This window comes from Sorex araneus, chromosome 6 (assembly GCF_027595985.1).
Source record: "Sorex araneus isolate mSorAra2 chromosome 6, mSorAra2.pri, whole genome shotgun sequence".
Lineage (NCBI taxonomy): Eukaryota > Metazoa > Chordata > Mammalia > Eulipotyphla > Soricidae > Sorex > Sorex araneus.
The window spans coordinates 19978763-20002986 of NC_073307.1; the positions used below are offsets into that span (position 1 = coordinate 19978763).

The 24224-nt window shown below is 44.9% G+C and overlaps 1 protein-coding gene across 15 annotated transcripts in view; it reads right to left on the bottom strand.

Moving 5' to 3' along the window:
• Positions 1–24224, bottom strand: part of LOC101549287 (protocadherin gamma-C5) — a 190173-nt gene that overhangs the window by 93775 nt on the left and 72174 nt on the right. The window contains exon 1 of one of the 15 annotated variants that reach the window (XM_055142236.1): positions 18967–21568. The exons of 10 other annotated variants lie outside the window; for them this stretch is intronic. In XM_055142236.1, the coding sequence (XP_054998211.1) occupies positions 18967–21393 (2427 nt within the window). In that variant the 5' untranslated portion in view covers positions 21394–21568. Of the gene's footprint in view, positions 1–6; positions 485–3804; positions 6365–8987; positions 11564–13351; positions 15956–18966; positions 21569–24224 lie in introns of those variants that run through there. 4 more of the 15 variants (XM_055142231.1, XM_055142243.1, XM_055142249.1 and 1 more) reach the window with 4 other exon arrangements.

Below are 24224 nucleotides of genomic sequence, written 5' to 3' on the forward strand. Positions count from 1 at the left end.
ACTCACCAGACAGGGCGCGCTCTGGGCGCAGAGCTCCTCGCGGTCTATCCTGCCCGCCGTGACCAGGCTGCCGCGCAGCGGATTCAGAGCGAAGAGCTGCGTCCTACCTCTGGAGACGATGCGGACGCGGCGCTCCGCCAGCTCGCGGGGCTCCAGCCCCAGGTCTTTGGAGATGTTGCCCACGAAGGAGCCTTTGTCCAGCTCCTCAGGCACCGAGTAGCGGATCTGCCGAGTGTCGGCCCCCCGCGGCTCACCGAGCAGCAGGCAGAGCCGGAGCGGGAGCAGGAGCAGGGCGCGGCGGGGCCAGCGGAGCCTCCGCGCGGCCATTGTTACCGGGGCTCCGAATGGTCGCAAAGTCCTTGGTAGACGCGCTGTGGGTTTTGAGCGGTTCCTTTTTCTTTCTTGGGGTGCAGGGAGTCTCTTGTGGCCGGTGAACCTTAAATTCTGGAGTGAGTTTCGCTGCGACCCCGGAGCTTACTCGTAGGAACTGAAGCTTTGTGTAGTCGGAGCCCGGAGAATCGGGATTGAGCGCGGGCAGCGTTTCTCTCCTAGTAGGTGAACAGCGGCGCCCAGAGTCCCAAATTGTTACTGCATCCATAATATTTGCGCTAGGAAAACACTGCCTTTTTTTTTCATACTTTAATTTTTTGGGGGGGAGTGTATGATATTAGGGATTAAACCTATATTTTATTTTACATTATTTCTTTGGTTTCTCCACTAATATCCTTAACTACTAATATCCTTAAGTCAAATTAAGATTGTTTACTGGGGTGGGGGTATAAAGAGGAATAAAAATTGCAATAAATTATTAAATCAAACCCGTTAACTATTTACAACGCATTGTACCAATATAAATAAACCAAGTTTGAAAGGCAAGTTGTGCTTATTTTAAGTTTCTAGCTGTGTTGGAAAAGGTTTGCTTTATTTGAAACAGTGACATATACTAGGTATTCATAAAGAGGCTATATGTACTTATAATTCAATTATATATTTCCATATTTTATTAATCAGCGCAAGTTGTTAAAAACTAAGAGTTATGGAAGGTTTCCAAAACATATTTTTAAAAGTTGTATCGAACCTCAACAAATCATTCTTTAATAATTTTATGATAGGCATATGTCATCAGAAGTTAACTTAAAGAAATTGGATAGGTAATCGTAAACTAAAAGGAATAGGCATGTGTTGCAATGGGAAGAGGAATATGCACAGAAGGTCAAATTCTATGAAAAAGAATAAAGTTAGAAATAGTGATACAGGGGCTGGAGCGATAGCATAGCGGGTAGGGCGCCAGGAGTAACCCCTGTGCATCGCCGGGTGTGACCCAAAAAGCAAAAAAAAAATAGTGATACAAAAAAAGAAATAGTGATACAGTGTTTTAAAATAATATATAGGGGCTGGAGCAGTAGCACAGCAGGTAGGGCGTTTGCTTTGCATGCAGCCAACCCGGTTCAATTCCCAGCATCCCATTTGGTCCCCTGAGCACCGCCAGGGATAATTCCTGAGTGCAGAACCATGAATAACCCCTGTGCATCGCTGGGTGTGACCCAAAAAGCAAATAATATATATTTTAAAAATATATATTATGTATTACATATTTATGTAAAGTCTGTTTTCATCAGGACGTTGATCAAATATAAGTAATTTCTTATTCTGGCTTTGTATGAGTATGGTGCTCCATGTATGTGAGGCATGTGCTCTACCGCACTGTTGAGCTACATTCTTTACCCCCTTTTTCCATTCTCTGTTTGTTTTGGGACCACATTCAGCAATGTTCAAGGGATACTCCTCATTGGTGCTCAGGGAACCATTGCTGCAGAGGATTGAACCGAAGTCTCCTGCAGGCACAATATGTGTTCAGCCCATTGAGTTATCTCCCTAACACCTTTCTGCATTTTTCAGGGTGCCAGGTTTACACATCTTCATTTATATATGTCCAGTAACCCAGTAACAGTTCTCCCTATAAGGTAAGGAAGGGGTTTAGAAACTCACTTTTTATACAGAAAACAATATTTTATGTCACATGTCCCCAAGAATGAACCCTTTAAATATGTGGCAATTGGGGCTGGAGCGATAGTACAGCGGGCAGGGCGTTTGCCTTGCACGCGGCCGACCCTGGTTCGATTCCCAGCATACCATATGGTTCCCCGAGCACCGCCAGGAGTGATTCCTGAGTGCAGACCCAGGAGTCAGCCCTGAGCATCGCCTGGTGTGACCCAAAAAGCCAAAAAAAGTCACAGACTGAGCTAGGAAACAAAACCCAAAATGATTTCCTTCCTTAGAATTATTTTATACTATAAATGTAAAAAAAAAGTTTGAAGAGTGCAATTTGAACTCCAAGGTAAGGGAAATGAATAAGGGTCAGAAGAACCAAAAGTTGAAGAGTTGAAAGTTCTTGTAGTTTTCTTAAGCTTTGCAGACCATACAAAAGCTTGTAAATGGAAATAAATTTTTGACTTCCATCTCAAAAAAATGCAGACAGTTGTAACTTGGCCTACAAGGACTATGAATCTACTCACCATCTCACAGTTCTAAAAAATTATTAAACCAGGGGCTGGAGCAATAGCACAGTGGGTAGGGCGTTTGCCTTGCACGTGGCCAACCCGGGTTCGATTCCGAGTATCCCATATGGTCCCCTGAGCACTGCCAGGAGTAATTCCTGAGTGCAGAGCCAGGAATAACCCCTGTGCATCGCCAGGTGTGACCCAAAAAGCAAAAAAAAAAAATTAAACCAGTGAAGATAGGGCTAGAGAGATAGCGATGACAATGGGTTAAGTGTCAGGAGGCCGAGATTTGACCCCCAGCACTTCATGGTCCCTGAGCACTACCTGAGTGACCCCCTAATGTCAGGAGTAGCCCCTCTGCACCATCGGGTGTGGGTGCAAAGCTAAAGTCAATAAATAATCAAGAAAGCTGCCCAAACACACCTACAAGATTATTTGCAAAACATGCTATTTGAAAGGAGCACCTACTTTGATTTAATATTAAGGTTACAATGTAATACTATATAACTAGGATCTGAAAGTTCATCTTAAGCCTTAGCAGATTTGAACAGCTATCTTATTGTATGTATATTTGATAAGAAACTAAGATCACTGGCTCTATTGCTGACAGCTCCAATTTAGTGACCCTCTTTCTGAATTACAGAGCAATTTTTTATTTTGTTTTGGGGCCACAGCTGGCAGTGTTTAAGGCTGACTCCTTGCTCTGTGCTCAGGATCAGACCTGACAGTGCTCTGAGGACCATGAGGGATGGAACCGGGGGACCCAGAACCTTATACTATCTCTCCAGTCCCTACAAAGTAACCCATGAACCATGTAATCTTAAAAAGTACAATTAACGTCAGAGAGATAGTATAAGGGGTAATTTGCTTGTTTTACACATGGCCAACCCTTTCAGTCTCTGGTCCCAATTATGGTGCCCCAGGTCTTGCAGGAGTAACCCCAGAATACAAAGACAGGAGAGAATCCTAAGAACTGCCAAATGTGGTGCCCTTAAAATAAAAAAAGTAACCAACAAACAAAAATGAGAAGCCAGAGAACTAGTACAACATGTAAGGTGCTTGCATTGCAAACAGCTGACCCACATTCAATTCCCAACGTCCCTTGAACACCACCAGGAGTGATCCCAGAGCACAGACCCAGAAGTAAGCCCTGAACACTGCTGGGTGTGGTCCAAAAGTGAAGAAAAGAGCACTGAAACACAAGATGATGTCTAGCCATGATTCCACAAACACGACGTTAAATATGAGGGATGCCTGAAATATGAAACATTGATATTACAGAAGACACAACGATGAAACTTACCGGTGTTAAGGTCTCAGGATGTGAAGTCGAATCATTCCCATCCTGAAGGGCAATTAAGGCCCCAGAAGATTCTCCACAAACTATGTCTTGTGTGGAATGTAAAGGCTCGTTACATTTTAGGAAGTTAAATTCGGTCTTTCCAGTATGGGCAACGCACATATTGTAGGAATAAGGCAAAGTTCCTTCACTGTACATGGGTGGAACTACGGATCCAGATTTGACACAGAGACCAGGTTGAAAGCAGCCCCATCCCACCTGACTGGAGGAGCGACGAAGGTGCAGGGCGACCGCTAGAATCACTGCCAGAAGGAAAAGCACTGAGATCAAGGCCAAAGCCAGGACCAAGTAAAACTGCAGCTCAGCCTGGGGATCCGAGAGCTCCTGGTGGTCCCTAAATTCTGGCAATACTTCTTGGATATTGTCCGCGAAGACCAGGTGCAACGTGGCAGTGGCAGACAGGGGAGGCTGACCCCCATCGCGCACCGCCACCAGCAGACGCTGACGCGCAGCGTCCCTGTCGCCCAGGGCACGCGCAGTGCGCACCTCCCCCGTGCGCAGCCCCAGGCTGAAAAGTCCGGGCTCGCTGGCCTGCAGCACGTGGTACGACAGCCAGGCATTGTGTCCGGAGTCTGCGTCCACCGCCACCACCTTGGTGACCAGGTAGCCGGGCTGCGCGGCGCGCGGCACCGTGTCGAAGAGCGCCGCGCCGTCGGGCCCCAGCGCGGGGTACAGCACCCGCGGCGCGTTGTCGTTGCGATCGCCCACCAGCACGCGCAGGCTCACGTTGGCGCTGAGCGCGGGCGTGCCCTGGTCGCGGGCCTGCAGCGTCAGCTCGAAGGCGCGCAGCTGCTCGTGGTCGAAGGCGCGCTGCGCAAACACCACGCCGCTGTGCGCGCTCACCGACACGTAGGACGCCAGCTCGCGGGGCGCCAGGTCGCTGGCCACGATGGCATAGGACACGTGGCCATTGGTGCCCAGGTCGGGGTCTGAGGCGCTGACCTGGGCTATGGAGGCACCGGGAGGGTTGTTCTCATCCACGTGGACCATGTAGGACGCCTGCTGGAAAACCGGCGCGTTGTCGTTCACATCTGTGATGTGCAGGGTGATGGTGGAGCTGGAGGAGAGGGGCGGCTTGCCCCTGTCGGTGGCTGTGATGGTGACGTTGTATTCCGGAGTCTGCTCTCGGTCTAGGGCCCCGTCTGTCACTAGTTTGTAGTAATTATTACCTGAAGAAAGTATCTTAAAAGGAACATCTCTTCCTATATTACACGTGACTTCTCCATTTTCCCCGGAATCCCGGTCCCGCGTTTTGAAGAGAGCCACAACCATCCCAGGGCGGGAATCCTCCAGAATTTCATCAGACAGTGAAGTGATGATTATTTCTGGACTGTTGTCGTTTTCATCTAGAACTTCTATGATCACTTTACACTGGCCAGAGAGTCCCCCTTTGTCCTTTGCTTCCACTTCCATGGTGTATCTCTCCACCTCTTCAAAATTCAATGACTGGTCATTCTTAATCATCCCTGTCTTCTCATCCAACGAGAACATGTGCCTTGTACTCTGAGCAGTGCTCCTAATGTAGTAGGTGATTTCAGCATTGATCCCCAAGTCCCGATCAGTAGCTGTCACTTGCAGCACGGAGGATCCAGGAGGTAGATTTTCACTAACACTAATTCTATATTCGTCTTTACTGAACACTGGGGGGTTGTCATTGGTGTCCCTAACCAAAATTTCTATTCGAGTAGTAGCACTTCGAGGCGGATCCCCTCCGTCCACGGCAGTGAGCGTCAAACGATGAGACTGCTGCTCTTCCCGGTCTAGGGCTCTCTCCAAAGACAACTCGGGATATTTGCCACCGTCGGGATTAACTCTGACTACTAATGAAAAATAAGGGTTAGGATTTATTTGATAGTCTTTAACTGAGTTCATGTTTATATCGGGATCATTTGCAGGGTCCAGGGATATTCGTGTACCTGCGGACACAGACTCAGGGATTTCTAAATGGATTTCCTCTTTATCAAACCGAGGGGCATGGTCATTGATATCCTCAACCACCACAGTGATATGAAAAATATTTAAAGGATTTTCCACCACAGCTTCCAACTGCAACTCACATCTTTTCTCTTTGCATATCTGCTCTCTGTCTATTCGGTCCTTCACCAGCAAGTCTCCGCTCTCCGCATCTACAGTGAAAAGCAGCTTCTCCGCGTTAACGCGCAGCTTGCGAGCAGACACATCCAGGACACTGAGCCCTAGGTCCTTGGCGAGGTTCCCCACCACCGAGCCCTTGGCCAGCTCCTCGGGGATGGAGTAGCGGACGGGCTCGCCGAGCGCTCGGTGGAACAAAGGCAGAAGGAAGGCAAACAGTACCTGCGGCCGGCTGGCGGGGCGTCTGTGCGCGCAGCTCCCTCCCATGGCGCGCTCCTCTTCTCGCCGGCTCCCAGTCTTCCAGTTGGGAGAAAACGCTCACTATTGGGTCCAGAAGGGACTGGGGAGCCCCAGTCTTTGGGGTTTGAATCCGAGTAATCCGGGCGGAGACTCCGCTGCCAAGAGCCCCAGTGTATAAGGGGTGTTCTTTCTCTGTGTGTTGGTGACTGCGCTGGGAATCCCAGGCTACAGGCTGCGGGATCCCGGGCGTCTTAGCTTGCCCTGCACTGGCCGACAGCGGCGCCCAGAGGCCACGTTTGGGACCACAGGCCGACTTTTGAATTCAATTTATCCCTCATACTCTTACACACGATTATGGATATATATTCGAAATGAAATTTTAGACTATTCCTAATTTCAAATTTTACCAGTGTATTACAGATTATGTTTTAATTCTATCTTTCAAGATATTTTATGGTTTCAAAGAAATATAGAACTTTTATTATTGAATCCATATAGTTATTCAACTGCAAGAATGATCAACACAAGAATATCCTCGTTTAATATACTTTGCACTCCACTATTTTTAGTTAAATTTGACATGTTTTAGTTTATCCTTTTCAGATGATACATGAAAGTGAGCGGTAGTTTTATTTTAAAGCTGATATTATATAATCTATTACCAATATACATTCCTACCTCATCAAAGAAAGCTAGAAATTTAGTATTTCCACAGTTTTCCCAGTTATCATTCAGTGATCAGATGTTTTGTTTTAAAGAAAGTGAAGTAGAAAATAATTATCCATCATGACATATACTCCTTCAAAAAGCTTTTATAGTTTTGAAAATTAATAAATATTTTAATGTCCAAGAATACTGAGTGCTGAGTACCCTCATTACCAATGGTTTTTTCATGATTAAAATAATGATGACTTAAGAAAAAGTACTTGAAATATTATGTCTGTGTGTCATAATGAATTTCCAAACAACTAAATCCTTATTTCTTATAAGTAACACAAAATAAAGCGTGTCTTTATTTTGAAACATAGAAAATTTAGAAAACAAAATGAGTCTATATTTCCATGGAGGTGCCAGTCATCATCAGTGATCATGGATCAAATGCTCAGTGTAGACTTCAAGGTGTTAACTTCAAGTTTATTTTCAAAGTTCCCTGGCATAGAGTTATTACTTGATATAACACAATATTTACTTGATATTACTTGAATATTACTTGATATAACACAATATTTACATCAAATTAAGTTACTATTTTATTTTTCCAAGAGCCCACCTAATAGTCTAAGAATCTCTCTAGAAGTTCCTAAGTAGGTTTTCCATAATCATCTTCAATATCTAAATTTATTTCTAGTCTGGGGGCTGGAGCAATAGCACAGCGGGTAGGGCGTTTGCCTTGCACGTGGCCGACCCAGGTTCAATTCCCAGCATCCCATATGGTCCCCTGAGCACCGCCAGGAGTAACTCCTGAGTGCAAAGCCAGGAGGTAACCCCCCTGCATTGCCGGGTGTGACCCAAAAAGTAAAAAAAAAATTATTTCTAGTCTTAGAGGTTGAATAGCAAAATCATGAATAACTGGTTTGTTTGGATTTTTTTCCACACTCAGCAGTTCTCATGCTTACTCTTGGCTCTGTACTTAAGGATCACTTCTGGGGGTGCTTAGGGTACTATATGGGGTGCCAGGAATTGAACCTGCATCAGCTGCATGCAAGGCAAAAGCCCCTAAACACCGGGGACACTTAATTTTTTGAAGAATAATTTATTTATCTTTTGTATTTTGTCCTCACATTTTAAAAATTGAATTCACTGTGAGATATGAGTTACAAATTGGCCCATGATTGGGTTTCAATCCTGCAATGTTCCAACACCACTCCTTAAACCACATCAATAAATCCCACAATCTCTCTTGAGCAAGCAGATGAATTAAAAATTTCAAATAGTTTTTCATTCTAGCATAAATACTAAAACACTAAAGGAGAAATAATGTTAAACAGCTTCCTACTAAAGTAATTTAAAGTTCTATTAGGTTTAGAAATGTATAATAAAGTTGGATGGGGCTGGAGCAGTACCACAGAGGGTAGGGCGTTTGCCTTGCACATGGCCGACCAGGGTTCAATTCCCATCATCTCATATGATCCCCTGAGCATTTCCAGGAGTAATTACTGAGTGCAAAGCCAGGAGGTAACCCCTGTGCATTGCCAGATGTGACCCAAAAAGCAAAAAAAAGTTTTAATCTCATTCTGAAATGATCCTAATACATTTATTAATATAATTGTAGAGATTGTAGAGATCAAGAGGAACATCACCTCTAAGGCTATTGAGCTTGTCATAGAAAGAAGAGTAGAAGCAGTGAACTTGGGCTTTGTGTTGTGTCTTCAAGGAAGCACTTTGCTTTATAATTAATTTAATCTTAAAAAATTAGAGTCAACTGCAGATATGATTTCACAGTAAGCTTTTTTCACATTGGAGCCAAATGAAGATGATTAATATAATAAATTTCAGAAAATCAGCCTTTAAGAGTTTCTAGTGAACTACAGGAAGCATCAAGTACCCCTACATAAAGAGTTTAGTCAACATTCAATGACAGCAGCCCCATGAGGGCTGTTTTCATTGACTGTAAGTTGGTTATTATGAAAGTGAAAATTATGCCAAGGATGGAACTAAATAGTCTCCTACTGATTTTAGATCAAAATTTAGGTACAGTCAAAACTTAAATGATGAGGAAGAGGCTAAAACCAACTTATTTTATCTTACTGTGAAAAACCCCAAAGGAAATAGAAAGTAAAGGAAAAAGAACTCACAGGAACCAAAGGTGCGGCTTCTACAGGAAACCTGGAATCATCAGAAACACAGACAGCTTCGCTTTTCTCACAGCTCTCATGGCTGATGAGCGTGTCTGCATAGTTGGGCTGCGGGAAGATCAGGTGGCTCTTTCGAGAGTCCGCAGTCAGCGATACCTCATGAGAGTAGGTCTGCAGGAAAGCCCGCACCCCGTCCACGCCCACAAAGTGTGAGGCGGGCACGCCAGCCAAGCCACCTGCAGAAGCCTGCAGCAGGCGAGATGCATGCCAGCGCCTCAGCCTGAGCGCCAGGAGCACAATGACGAAGGCCAGGAAGACACAGGAGACCACGGCCACTGCCACCACCAGGTAGAGAGTGAGGTCCGAGTCGTCCTGCTGAGTGGGGGCACTGATGCTGCCCAGGTCTGCCAGCACATCAGGGATGCTGTCTGCGATGGCCACAGTGAGCGTGACCGTGGCCGACAGAGGGGGTCGCCCGTGGTCCTGAACCCCCACCACCAGGCTCTGCTTGAGAGCATCTTTGTCCAGCAGGGCGCGAGCAGTGCGCACCTCACCTGTGTGCAGCCCCACAGCGAACAGCCCTGGCTCACTGGCCTTGAGCAGGCGGTAGGACAGCCAGGCGTTCTGGCCTGAGTCTCTGTCCACTGCCACCACCTTGGTCACCAGGTAGCCTGGTTCTGCGGATCGGGGGGCCAGTTCCACCCCAGTCGAACCATCAGTGGGGAGCATGGGGTACAATATTTCAGGCACGTTGTCATTTTGGTCCAGCACAAATATACTTAGTGATACGTTGCTGCTGAGTGGAGGGTCGCCGCAGTCTCTTGCTTTCACCTGCATTTGAAGATAGCGGAACTGCTCGTAATCAAAGGAGCACAGCGCATAGAGCTCACCCGTGTCGGAGTTGATAGACACATAGGAGGTAAGAGGTGCCCCCTGGATGGTGTCTTCTGCCAAGGAGTAAATAACCCTCGCGTTTTCATTGCTATCCAGGTCATGGGCTGTCACTGAAAAGATGGAAGTGCCTCTCGGGTTGTTCTCAGGGAGGTAGACTGAGTAGGAAGCTTGAGAGAAGGAGGGTGGGTTGTCATTGATGTCAACAACCTGCAGAGTGATGTGAATTTCCGTGGACAGAGGTGGCATTCCTCTGTCTGTTGCAGTCACTGTGATATTATACTCAGAGTTCTTTTCTCGGTCAAGAATTTGGACTGTTGACAATCTATAGTAATCTTCTACTGACTTTTCCAGTCTAAAGGGTAGATTGTCCTGGATGGAACAGATAACTTCTCCATTCTTCCCAGAGTCTTGGTCATGGGCATTAAAAAGAACAATTACGGTTCCTTGAGGAGCATCTTCCCTCACTGGACTAAACAGTGATGTAATAATGATTTCCGGTTTATTGTCATTTACATCTTCCACCGAAATGAGCACTTTAGTCCACCCCTTCAAAGCCCCACCATCTTCAGCTTGTATTTCCATTTCATAAAAAGCACATTCTTCATAATCCAAGTTCTTTTCTGTTGATATTTCCCCAGTATGTTCATTCAGCTGGAACAACGGTGATTGCTTTTCACTAATTTTCCAGAATTTGTACATCACTTCTCCATTGGTCCCCTCATCCAGGTCACTAGCTCTTACAGTAAGCAGCTTGGTGCCTGGGGGCACGCTCTCTGGGACTTTGACTTGATAAACTGGTTGAGCAAAAACTGGAGCATTGTCATTGGTGTCTAGCACGATCACCTGGATGTGCAGTGTGCTGGAACGATGTGGCTCTCCTCCATCAGAGGCGATGAGAACCAGGTGGTGAGCAGCCTCTTCCTCTCGGTCCAGGGTGCGCTCCAGCACCAGCTCTGGTTTGAGAGTCCCATCATCTCCCGTATGCACGTCCAGGGAGAAGTGGTTGTTAGGGCTAAGTTGGTAGCTCTGCAGGGAATTCACACCCACATCTGGGTCCACCGCCTCTGGGAGAGGATATCTTGTGCCTGGGGCAGCAATTTCGCTAATTTTCACTTCCAGATTTTCCGCTTGAAATTTTGGGGCATTGTCATTCACATCAGTTACTTCAATTTCTATTCCATGAAGCTTAACTCTGTCCTCAACCAGGACTTTAAAGTTAACCAAACACCGGGAGCCCTGGGCGCAGAGCTCTTCCCTGTCTATCCTGCCCACGGTGACCAGGCTGCCGCTGCGGGGATTGAGAGCAAAGAGCTGAGTCCTACCTCTGGAGACGATGCGGACTCCATGCTCCACCAGCTCTCGGGGCTCCAGCCCCAGGTCCTTGGAGATATTCCCTACAATATAGCCTTTCTCTGTTTCTTCTGGCACCAAGTAGTGGATCTGACTGGCCGGGATCTCACACAGTCTCCCCAGGAAAAGGCACAGCAGGACGACTCCTCTGTGCCGCGGATTCTTTGGAGTGGCCATTGTTGTTATTCTCTTGATTCTCCCCGCTCCAGAATGCTTTGTGTGCACGCTGATTCCTTAGGCTTTTTTTCCTTCCTCAAAATATGATGATTGATGATTGTTTGTGTCCTAGAGAAAGTCGGAGTGATCCAAGACGCTGGTTTTGGTTGCAGCCCGGGATTGGGTTTGTGGGATCCGTGGTTGCATCCTAATATCCGTGTGGAATGCGGATTGAGTTGGTGAACAGCGGCACTCAGAGCCTTAAGTCGTTACTACACCCACTGAGATCATACTTCCATTACCAATTGTTGGAAATGAAATGTAAGGGGAAATTTATTGTGTATCATTAAATCACCATTTTCAATTTAATTTCAAATTAACTTACTCTAATTTTGGAAGGACTTTTTCTTTTACTAGTTATCTTTAGATGTGTAAATGACCTTTCTTTTTATTAAAACAATGTTTCATTCCCTCCATTTTATGTTTTGTGAAGTAATCACAATGGGCAATACTCTTTGAGAATACATTAGCATTTTCTAAATTTTTACATATGTATATACATATCCTATCTATATGGAACATACTTCAGTCATTTATACAAATGTATAATGAATATTACAAACTTAAATTATTATGTAATTATGTTGTATATATGTATGTAGATTATTCATTTTGAAGTTATTTTATAATCTTAATTTTGGTACTAAAATTCCTGGAATAAGATTTCCATAAACATTTTTACAAAAGTAGAGAATTTTTTCCCACCTAGTATTGGTAAATATTAAAATTACTGTTTTTTAAATATTAAGTATTTGTGAATTTTAAACTTTTCAGACTTTTTTTGGTTAGTCTTACATGTATGAATACACATTTGGAAAATTCCCATGTCAGTCCTTAAATCAGTAAATTATGTAAATTGAAAGTAGTCCAATACTTGCAACTCTAAATGTCAAACTGATATAACTTGGAAAAAAGAACAGAAAACTAATAAGTAAACAGTATAGCCATAATATAAAACTTCTTTTAGTAGTTTCTAAAAAAAATTTACTGAAAAATTCCCCATAAAACTAGGTAAGAAGATATACACTATGTAATGGCAACTGTGTATTCGTATGGAATGAATAGTTTCTTCCTTAAAATGGAAAATTGAGAATGCATTCTTCTTACAGATGAAACAATGAGAGAAACCTCTAGTCACTAATGTTCATGACCTCAAATTAGACAAATCATCTTATAAGACTTCGTACCTTTTTCGGAAAAAAGGTCGAGTGATAGTAAGTGACAGAGGCAATAGAATTTCCTTTTCTTTTAATAAATATCTCCCAATAAGAGGAAGATGGGTGGTTTCCTACCATACCTAAGTGACTAAATTAGAAAATATATTATTGGGATTGGCATGATGGTACAGCAGGTAAGAGTGCTTGTCTTGCATGCTGCTGACATGAATTCCATCCCAGACATCCCATTTGGTTCCCAGAGCACTATCATGAGTAATTCCTGGGTTTGGGGCCAGAAATAACCACTGAGCTTCACTAAGTGTGCTCAAAACCAAACAATCATAACAGAAAATATACTACTTACTAGATAGGAAAACAGTAACAAGGCTCATGATGGAGACATTACTGGTGCCCGCTCGAGCAAATTGATGGCAACTGGCTGATGACTACAATTTGTTTACTTACATAGGATAGAATTTACATATGTTTAATAAAAGACACTTAAGTGGATGAATGTCATAGGTCCTGAAAAGAAAGAAACTGGTATAACATTTTCGTTGAGAAGCAAGAGCACACTGTACTCTGAAAATCCAAACTTGGTAGGATTACTTAATTTTACGTGACAACCTAATAATTCAACGAATGAAGTGAAGGCATAGTTTTCTGATTGGTTCTCTACCATACCTAAGTGATTATGTACATTTGGAAAATTGGGTGAAAAATAATAGAAACGTAAACGAAACTTACCTCCATTAGTGTTTCAGGGTGGGAGTTTGATACACTGGAATTAGAGAGTGGAACTAAAGCCCCAGATGGATCATCCAAAAGCATTTGTTGTCCTAAACTCAATTGCTCATTGCAGTTTAGAAAATTAAGCTCCGTTTTTCCAGTATGGGCAACGCACATGTTGTAGGAGTAAGGTAAAGTCCCTTCACTGTAGATGGGGGGAACTGTGGGTTCAGACTTGACACAAAGACAAGGCTGAAAGCAGCTCCAAGAAGTGGGGCTGGAGGAGCTTCGGAGGCGCAGAGCTACAGCTAGAATCACCGCCAGGAGAAAGAGCACAGAGATCAGGGCCAAAGCCACCACCAGGTAAAACTGCAGCTCAGCCTGTGGGTCAGAAGGCTCAGGATGGTCACTAAGATTAGGGAGCGCCTCTTGCAAGCTGTCCGCGAAGACCAGGTGCAAGGTGGCGGTGGCAGACAGGGGAGGATGACCCCCATCGCGCACCGCCACCAGCAGACGCTGACGCGTAGCGTCCCTATCGCCCAGGGCGCGCGCAGTGCGCACCTCCCCCGTGCGCAGCCCCAGGCTGAAAAGTCCGGGCTCGCTGGTCTGCAGCACGTGGTACGACAGCCAGGCATTGTGTCCAGAGTCTGCGTCCACCGCCACCACCTTGGTGACCAGGTATCCGGGCTGCGCGGCGCGCGGCACCGTGTCGAAGAGCGCCGCGCCGTCGGGCCCCAGCGCGGGGTACAGCACCCGCGGCGCGTTGTCGTTGAGGTCGCCCACCAGCACGCGCAGGCTCACGTTGGCGCTGAGCGCGGGCGCGCCCTGGTCGCGGGCCTGCAGCGTCAGCTCGAAGGCGCGCAGCTGCTCGTGGTCGAAGGCGCGCTGCGCGAACACCACGCCGCTGTGCGCGCTCACCGACACGTAGGACGCCAGCTCGCGGGGCGCCAGGTCGCTGGCCACGATGGTGTAGGACACGTGGCCGTTGGTGGCCAGGTCTGGGTCGGAGGCGCTGACCTGGGCGATGGAGGCACCGGGAGGGTTGTTCTCGTCCACGTGGACAACGTAGGACGCCTGCTGGAAAACCGGCGCATTATCGTTTACATCCGTGATTCGCAAAATAATACTTCTGCTGGAGGAGAGAGGCGGCTGGCCCCTATCTGTGGCTGTGATGGTAATATTGTACTTTGGAGTCTGTTCTCTGTCCAAGGTTCCGTCTGTTACCAATTTATATACGTTTTTGGATGAAGAGATGATTTGAAAAGGGACTTCACCCTCTAATCGACAATTAACTTCTCCATTCTCCCCGGAGTCTTGGTCATGTACTTTGATCAAAGCAATTATTGTTCCTGGTACTGAATTTTCCAGAATCATTTCCATTAAAGAATGGAATGTAATTTCGGGGCTGTTGTCATTTTCATCTAGAATGCTAATCTCAACAGTACACTGTGCAACCAGTCCTCCGCCATCTCTTCCTTCCACTACTATAGAATATTCCTTGATTTCTTCAAAATCCAGAGACTTTAGAGTTGTAATTTCTCCACTCTTTGAATTCAGACTAAACACTAGCCAGGTTCTGGAGAAGGAATAAGTGATTTCTGAGTTAATGCCCTCATCCTGGTCTGAGGCAGATACCTGAAGCACAGAGGTACCCGGGGGTGTATTTTCTGGAAGGTTAACTCTATATAACTCCTGACTGAATACTGGGGGGTTATCATTGGCATCAGTAACCCGGATCCGGAGCTCAGTGGTGCCACTGAAGGGTGGATCCCCGCCATCCAAAGCGGTCAGGATTAAAGGGTAGTAATTCTGCAGTTCCCGGTCTAAGGGTTTCTCCAATGTCAATTCTGGGTATTTACTACCATCGTTTTTCTTCTTATTGGTCAAAGAGAAGGCAGGATTGAGAGACAGTTTATAAAGCTGCAGAGAATTTACGCCAGTATCCTCATCTTCTGCTACCTCTAATATAAACCGCGTGCCTGGTGGTGTGGACTCACTTATTTGCAGGTCAAAGGCACTGTGAGTGAATTTGGGGGCGTGGTCATTTATATCCTCGATCTCCACGTTCACGTGATGAAAACTCAACGGGTTTTCGGCCACCGCCTCAAATTCCAGGGCGCAAACGGGCTTCTTCCCGCACACCTGCTCGCGGTCCAGCCTGCTGCTCACCAGTAGCTCCCCGCTCTCCGCGCTCACCGAGAAGTAAGGCTTCTCGGAACTCACGCGCAGCCTGCGGGCGGGCAACTCGTGCACCCCGAGCCCCAGGTCCTTGGCCAGGTGCCCCACCACCGAGCCCTCGGGCATTTCCTCCGGGATCCTGTAGCGGATCTGCTCTGCGAGCGCCGGTCGGAACAAAGCCAGAAGGAAGAGAAAGAGCCCTGGCCGCGCCTCAGCCTGGAGCCTCTGCCCAGCGCCGCTCCCCATCCCGCTAGGTCCCCTCAGCTCGCTCACCGGCGCGCGCGCCGCCTTACAGACGGTCCCTGCGGCGGATGTCCGGGGCTCCCCCGACGCTTTCTGTCCTGCGTGGGATCCGGGTTTCTTCTTTTCCAGCGGAGGAAGCGGTGGGAAGGTTCGCGCTTGGGAGTCCCAGATGGGGAAGGTGCTCTGCGGCTGCGCGACGAGCTCGCGGGCTCCAGGCTCTGCACTTTGGCCAACAGCGGCGCCCAGAGTCCGCACTGGGAAATAGCAGCCTTTGCTGCTTTGGTTTAACCAGCCACAATAACTCCTTGTTGGCCTAAGCCAACAAGTCATGTTTTTCATATTACTATGTTTAATAAATTATAAAGCTTTAATATATTTTCTCTTATTTCAGTTAACATAACTATCACGCTGAGTTTTTATATGCCTACGTATTTTGTTCCACCATTTCACCATTCAATATACATTGAACTCTTCCCTTTCGCTAAGTATTTGGTTGTCTGGTGATGTAACCATGAGGACACATAGAATTAAATCTGAATTTTATTATCTACTGATTCCCCAAATTCATTTCTCTATAAATTATTATCAGAGAAGCGGTTTGAAGTCTTTGATTCATTTCCAATGTCTCCCACTCCATCAACATTCAACACAGTCGAATGACATTTTATGTCACAGAAAAGGGCACTAAATAGTGTTGAAAAATGATTGGATTTAGTGTTCAACTTTGTACCAATTCTCAAGTATCACCTCTTCTGATAAAATCATTTTCTAGTTTTATATTAAATTTTATATTTTCACCTAATAGTTCATTAAAGTAACTAAAGACAAGGAATTACTTTGTCATCTTTTTTCATATAAAAAGAGTATACCATCCTCAATTTGCTACATAAGTTCCTGAAAATTACTGGGGAAGTGTAGATAAGTTCAGTATAAAATCACAGAGAGATATTCTAGTAGATAATAACTTCCTTATAGCTATGTTTTACAGATAAAAATAATTTTGAAATTAGAGATGAAGCAATGATATTTACATAATTACTAATATTTTCTATTTTATCAACTTGTTATTTTCCAAACAAATATACTTTGAGCAAGTTAAGGATTTTTTTTGGGTCACACCCGTATATGCACAGGGGTTACTCCTGGCTTTGCACTCAGGAATTACTCCTGGCGGTACTGGGGACCATATGAGATGCTGGGAATTAAACACAGGTTTGCCTTGTGCAAGGCAAACGCCTACCTGCTGTACTATCACTCCAGCCCCAAGATAAGATTTTTTTATGTCAGCAATTTCCCACATACTTTGTTTTATTCTCGCTTTGTTGGAAACATCAGACAGTGCTCAATGGCTGTTATATGCCCCCAGCAGTACTCTGGGGAAAAAGGAGGTTTTGGGGACTGAATTCTGGGGCTTTAGATGGCAAAAAACCCCCACATTTCAACCTCCTGGAATCCTATGAATTATCTCCCCATCCTCCATACTTCTTTTATAATCACAAAGTATCAATAATGTAATTATCCCAAAATTTCCATGCACCCAAACACTTCAAATTTTTTAAAGTAACTCACCATATTTGCAAAATACTTGTAAACTCTTCAAGCTACATCAGGCTATGCTCAGTGCTCTGGCCCCTAAAACTAAGCTTTTGGAAATTTTCTTAAACCTCTTTTTTTTTGCTTTATTTTGGGGGGCTCACACCCAGCGATGCACAGGGGTTACTCCTCGCTTTGCACTCAGGAATTACTCCTGGTGGTGCTAGAGGGAACATATGGGATGCTGGGAATCGAACCTGTGTTGGCCGCATGTAAGACAAATGCCCTACCCGCTGTACTATCGCTCCAACCCCTAAACCTCTTTACTGAGCCCTATATCTTCATCAATATCCTTCAAAATATTTATAATTTTTGTTTTGGGATTAAAACCAACTTACTCAGGGTGTACTCCTAGCTCTGTTCTCAGGAATCATTCCTGGTGGGCTCAGAGGATCACATGGGGTTCCAGGGATAGAACTTAGATGCTCTGAGTTCAAGGCAAGTACCCTATCCACTTAACTGTCTCTCTGGATCCTAAACAATTCTGTTAGGACTCTTGTCTTCAGTATTCCTTGTTATAACATTTTGATAAAACTAATTGATAACGTGTCATCAGTTGAGTAGAAACACTACAAATTATTTCTTAAAGAATTTCTAGAACTGGAGAGATAGTACAACATTAAGGTATCTGTACCTGACTCAGGTTCATTTCCCTGTACCCCGTATGGTCTCCCAAGCACCATCAGCAGTGATTCCTGAGTGCAGAACCAAAAATACACCCTGAGTGCAGCTGGATGTGGCCCCAAACTCAAAACAAATAAATAAATAATAAAATCTCTTTTTAGATCCAAAACCATTAAAAATTGTTAGATAGCTTTTACTCTAAGGCACTATAGGATTTGGATTTAGAAATGTTAATAATAAATTTCCCTCAGGTTAAATATGGTTATAGAAATAGAAATATATATGCATAAGATAACATGCTGTGAAAGATTGTATAACTATTTGGGGGGAAGGAAGGACCACACCAGGCAGTGCATAGGCTACTCTCAGCTTTTTATGTAGAACACTCCCAGCGATGCTCAGGAGACTATATGCTGTCTGGAAATCGAACCAAGGTCAGTAGCAGGCAAGAAAAACTCTTTAGGCCCTGTACTATCCCTCCAGCCTACATGACTATTTCATAAATGATGAGTGACAAATGAAAACTTTAGTGAAATATGGTAAGTTTTAATAGATTGAGAATTCATATTTAATCCTTATCTGAGCCTTGGAAAGCAAGTCAAACAAACTGATGATTACAGCCCATTAGAAGTATTACCACTAAAATATCCCAAAATATACAGGCACAATGTTTGAAATATTTTAAGGGACCGAGGAAACAGCTTAGGCATTGGGGGTGCATATCTTGCATATTCAAATACTGGAGTTCCAACCCTGAGTGCATGACCCTGACCCCAGGAACCACCAGAAAAAGTCTTGGTTAGCTCACAGACTCACCACAGAGCTACGCCCTAGCAATAAGTGCGGCTGGTCAACTATGACCAGGAGGACATCACCCCCACCATTACTGCTTGGAAACTCACACCCAAATATTTTCAGATCCCTTCCTTATATATTTATTTCAAAATACAAATCTATTCTTCAAAGGCTTCTGAATAAAGAAAAGTTTAACTCACCTGCTGAACTGAAGGACCTTTATCCTGACATTCGTGAAAATCTATGGATGTTAACAAGGAATCATTTTTCTCACAGCTCTCATGGCTGATGAGCGTGTCTGCATAGTTGGGCTGTGGGAAGATCAGGTGACTCTTTCGAGAATCCGCAGTCAGGGACACTTCATGGGAGTAGGTCTGCAGGAAAGCCTGTACTCCCTCCACACCCAGGAAGTTGGAAGCTGGAAGGCCTACAAATCCAACATCTGAAGCCTGGAGTAGACTTGATTTCCTACACCGCCACAGTCTAAGTGTCAGCAGCACAATGACGAAGGCCAGGAAGACACAGGAGACCACGGCCACTGCCACCACCAGGTAGAGAGTGAGGTCCGAGTCGTCCTGCTGGGTGGGAGCACTGATGCTACCCAGGTCGGCCAGCACATCAGGGATGCTGTCTGCAATGGCCACGGTGAGCGTGACTGTGGCCGACAGAGGGGGCCGCCCATGGTCCTGGACCCCCACCACCAGGCTCTGCTTGAGGGCATCTCTGTCCAGTAGGGCACGCGCAGTGCGCACCTCGCCCGTGTGCAGCCCCACAGAGAACAGCCCAGGCTCACTGGCCTTGAGCAGGCGGTAGGACAGCCAGGCGTTCTGGCCTGAGTCTCTGTCCACTGCCACCACCTTGGTCACCAGGTAGCCTGGCTCTGCGGAGCGAGGGGCCAGCTCCACCCCAGTGGAATCATCCATGGGGAGTGTGGGGTACAGGATCTCAGGAGCATTGTCATTCTGGTCCAGCACAAATATGCTCAGAGATACATTGCTGCTGAGTGGAGGGTCCCCATTGTCTCCGGCTGTCACCCAGAGCTGCAGCTCTCTGATCTCTTCATAGTCGAAAGAGTTCAGTGCATACAGGACACCAGTATCCGAGTTGATGGAGACATAGGAAGAGAGAGGTGCCCCCATGATGGCCTCTTCAGTCAAAGAATACGTGACTTGGGCATTTCTCTCACTGTCGGGGTCATGGGCGGTCACAGAGAAGATGGAGGCACCTCTGGGATTGTTCTCTGGGATATAGGCTGAGTAGGAGGCCTGAGTAAAAGTGGGTGGGTTATCATTGGTATCTGCCACATGCAGGGTGATAGATGCTTCAGTAGATAGTGGTGGAGTTCCTAGATCCGAGGCCATCACTGTGATATTGTAGACGGAGATTTTTTCTCGATCCAAATGCTTTCGTGTCACCAATCTATAATAATTATCTATTGATTTTTCTAATTGAAAAGGTAAATTATCACTTATGTAACAGACAACTTGGCCATTTTTCCCAGAGTCTCGGTCATGCACATTCAAGAACGCAATTACCGTCCCAGGAAGCGTATTTTCCAAGACTGGACTAAACAGAGATGTAAAGATGATTTCTGGCCTATTGTCATTCACATCTTCCACGGAAATGAACACTTTGGTCCGCCCCAAAAGTGCACCCACATCTTCAGCTTGTATTTCCATTTCATAAAAGGCACATTCTTCATAATCCAAGTTCTTTTGTATTGATATCTCCCCAGTATATTCATTTAGTTCAAACAGTGTTGATTGTTTTTCGTTAATTTTCAAGAATTTATAAATCACTTCTCCATTAGTTCCTTCATCCAGGTCACTAGCTCTTACAGTAAGCAGCCTGGTGCCTGGGGGCACACTTTCTGGAACTTTCACTCGGTAAACTGGTTGAGAAAAAACTGGAGCATTGTCGTTGGTGTCCAGGACGGTCACCTGGATGTGCAATGTGCTGGAACGACGAGGCTCTCCTCCATCAGAGGCGATGAGAACCAGGTGGTGAGCAGCCTCTTCTTCCCGGTCCAGAGCGCGCTCGAGCACCAGCTCTGGGTTCAGAGTTCCATCATCTCCCGTTTGTATGTCCAGGGAGAAGTGATGATTGGGGCTGAGTTGGTAGCTCTGTAGGGAATTCATTCCCACATCCGGGTCAACCGCCTCTGGGAGAGGATATCTTGTGCCTGGGGAAGCGATTTCATTAATTTTCACTTCCAGATTTTCCGCTTGAAATTTGGGGGCATTGTCATTCACATCAGTTACTTCGATTTCTATTCCATAAAGTTGCACTCTCTCCTCAACCAGGACTTTAAAGTCAATCAGACAAGGCGCGCTCTGGGCGCAGAGCTCCTCCCTGTCTATCCTGCCCGCGGTGACCAGGCTGCCCGTTCGCGGATTGAGAGCAAAGAGCTGCGTCCTACCTCTGGAGACGATGCGGACTCCATGCTTCGCCAGGTCCTGTGACTCCAGCCCCAGGTCCTTGGAGATATTCCCCACAAAGGATCCTTTGTCGCTTTCTTCGGGCACGGAATAGTGCATCTGTCCCCTCCCGATCTCCCACAGAGTGCCCAGGAGCGCGCACAGCAGGACCGCATCTCCGCGCCCTCGGTAAGAATTTGGGCCGGCCATTGTTCTTGCGCAACGGAATCTTGTCAGAATTTTCACTAGGTAAATATATCTTCTTTACCTTTTGGCTGCATCTGTGAATATAGTCTTAAGGAACGCTGGTGCGGCTCCCAATTTAGGGATGGAGTCTCACTGCAACCCCGCGTTGGCTTGTGAGATCTGCTGGTGTTTGCTAGGAGCCGACGTGAGTATCCGGGTGGTGTTTGGTTACATTTTCTCCAAGTAGATAAACAGCGCCGCTTAGAGTTTCAAGCAGTTACTGCACCCATTTATGCTCCTAAAGAACCCTACTCCTTTTAAAAACTTTGTTTTACATTTCATTTGTTACTGAATCATCATCATCATCTCGTTGATCATCAAATTTCTCAAGCGTTCTCAGTAACATCTCCATTTGTCCTAGCCCTGAGATTTTATTTCTTTTCTTTTTTGTTTTTGGGTTATACCTGGAGATGCACAGGGGTTACTCCTGGCTTTACACTCAAGAATTACTCCTGGTGGTGCTCAGGGGACCATATGGGATACTGGGAATTGAACCCGGGGCGGCTGCAAGTAAGGCAAATGCCCTACCCCCCTACCCACTGTGCTATTACTCCAGCCCCAGCCCTGAGATTTTTAGAAGCCTCTGTTTACACGTCCTTTCAATGGTGCAGCATTGGAGGCTCTTCTCTGGTTCAGAAAAATGAGACCCATCATTGTTACTGGTTTTGGCATATGAATACGCCATGGGGAGTTTGCAAACTCCCCATGTTACTGAATCATATTTCAAAAATATTTATAGAGGGAGAAAAAATTCCTGAAATAATATAATATTTTTTTCAATGGTAAATGAGTTTTTTTTAATAACAAACAAGAAGTCAGAGATAGTTTTAAGACATTTGCCTTGTATTCAACTAACCCAGCACTGCATATTATCCCCTGAGGACCACTAAGAGTGACTTCCTAGCACCAGGCCAGGAGTAGTTCCTGAGTACTCGATTTGACCCAACCCCTACATATAATAATATAAACAAAACAATTTATTGCCAAGATTTGTAAATTGAAAACCTTCTAAATATTTTTAAATGACCATATTTATGAGTAATTATCCAAATTTATGGATTACACCAACCACTTAAATATTTTCTTTATTATACACTTAAGTCTGTTATATCTCTACTTAAAAAATCTATGTTTTATAGATTTGAAGAACTATTTAAGAACTAAAGTTGTTACTGAAATTAATTTTTACATTAAAGTAGATATAACGGGGATTACTGATTAGAAGTTGTTTTATTTGTTTTAAACTAATCATTATAGTAAGTTTTCTTTAGAATTGTTGTCTTTTAAATAAGGATTATTTTTTTCTTTTTGGGTCACACCCAGCGATGCTCAGGGGTTACTCCTGGCTCTGCACTCAGGAATTACTCCTGGCGGTGCTTGGGGGACCACATGGGATGCCGGGATCGAACCCGGGTCGGCCGCATGCAAGGCATACGCCCTACCCGCTGTGCTATCGCTCCAGCCCCTAAATAAGGATTAATTTTAAGTGTTATTTTAATACTGTTTTATAATCTGTGATTTTGTCAGTATAACATATAAGTTTAATCAGAGATAATTTTGATATTCTTCCATATTCATATTTTTCAATTTGAATTGAAGAACAGTTAAAGGCTACAAATGAGTATACAATGAAAAGTAAATCTCCATCTAATTCTTCCACTAATGAGAAATGATTACATTTTAGAGAAGACTTAAATTTAACTTCTTCAAGGTGGACATGTATTCTCAAGTTAATTTCACCTTAGGCAGAATTTTGGTCAAAAGAACCACAAAAAAGATAAGTAATTCTTTATGATCACTGAACTCAGAAAGTGCTAATGAAAAGAACAACTATTTTCTTCAACATTTTATTAAAAAGCTCTGAACTGAAGCAGTTGCTGAGGGAGATAGATCGAAAGGCTGATGCAATGTACTATCATCAGCTATATATCATCTGACAGTGTACTATCATCTGCTTCTGTGCACAGCAGATCAGCAATTTTGCTTTTTTTTTTGGGTCACACCCAGCAATGCTTAGGGGTTACTCCTGGCTCTACACTCAGGAATTACTCCTGGCAATGCCTGGGGGACCATATGGGATGCCGGGGATCGAACCCGGGTCGGCCGCGTGCAAGGCAAACGTCCTACCCGCTGTGCTATCGCTCCGGCCCAGATCAGCAATTTTGTATAAAATTTTAAGAATTCAAGACTTTATTATTTCTCAAAGGTAGTGAAATGATTAGATTAGAAGATGTGAATTTAGGGTTGTAAAACATATACTTCCACAATTTTATACTAGAGCATGAGAGGTTGTTAAAAAAGATAGGGCATATGCCTCCATGTTTGGGACCCTCAGTTCAGTCCCAGTACAGACTACCCTTGAGAAAGCTGGATATGTCCCTGGTGGATCCCAAACGCCGCTGGGTTGAAATATTAAATCATTAGCTACTAGGCTGAGCATGGCTAGGCCAGGGAGGCTCCCTTAAAGTCCATCAAGGAAAGCCCCTATAAAAGTATTATATGCAGTAGTGTGAGTGAGCAGAAAACAAGAGCAAGAAATATAGTCTTTACCGTGAGACGGTATCTTATGAATGATATTCAATAGAGATAATTTTTGAATGAGTTTGAATAAGCTCTGAGTTCAAAGAACATTGTTGTACCTCCTGTAAGAATGATGGACCAAATACAAAACAAAATGACTTCACAGACAGATACACATGGTACATTGCAAAAAGTACAATGTATTTGTCTCTATGAAAATTTAAGTTAAGGTCTAAAGATGCCTAATTCTGAAAATTTCCTAAAAAAGGGAAAAT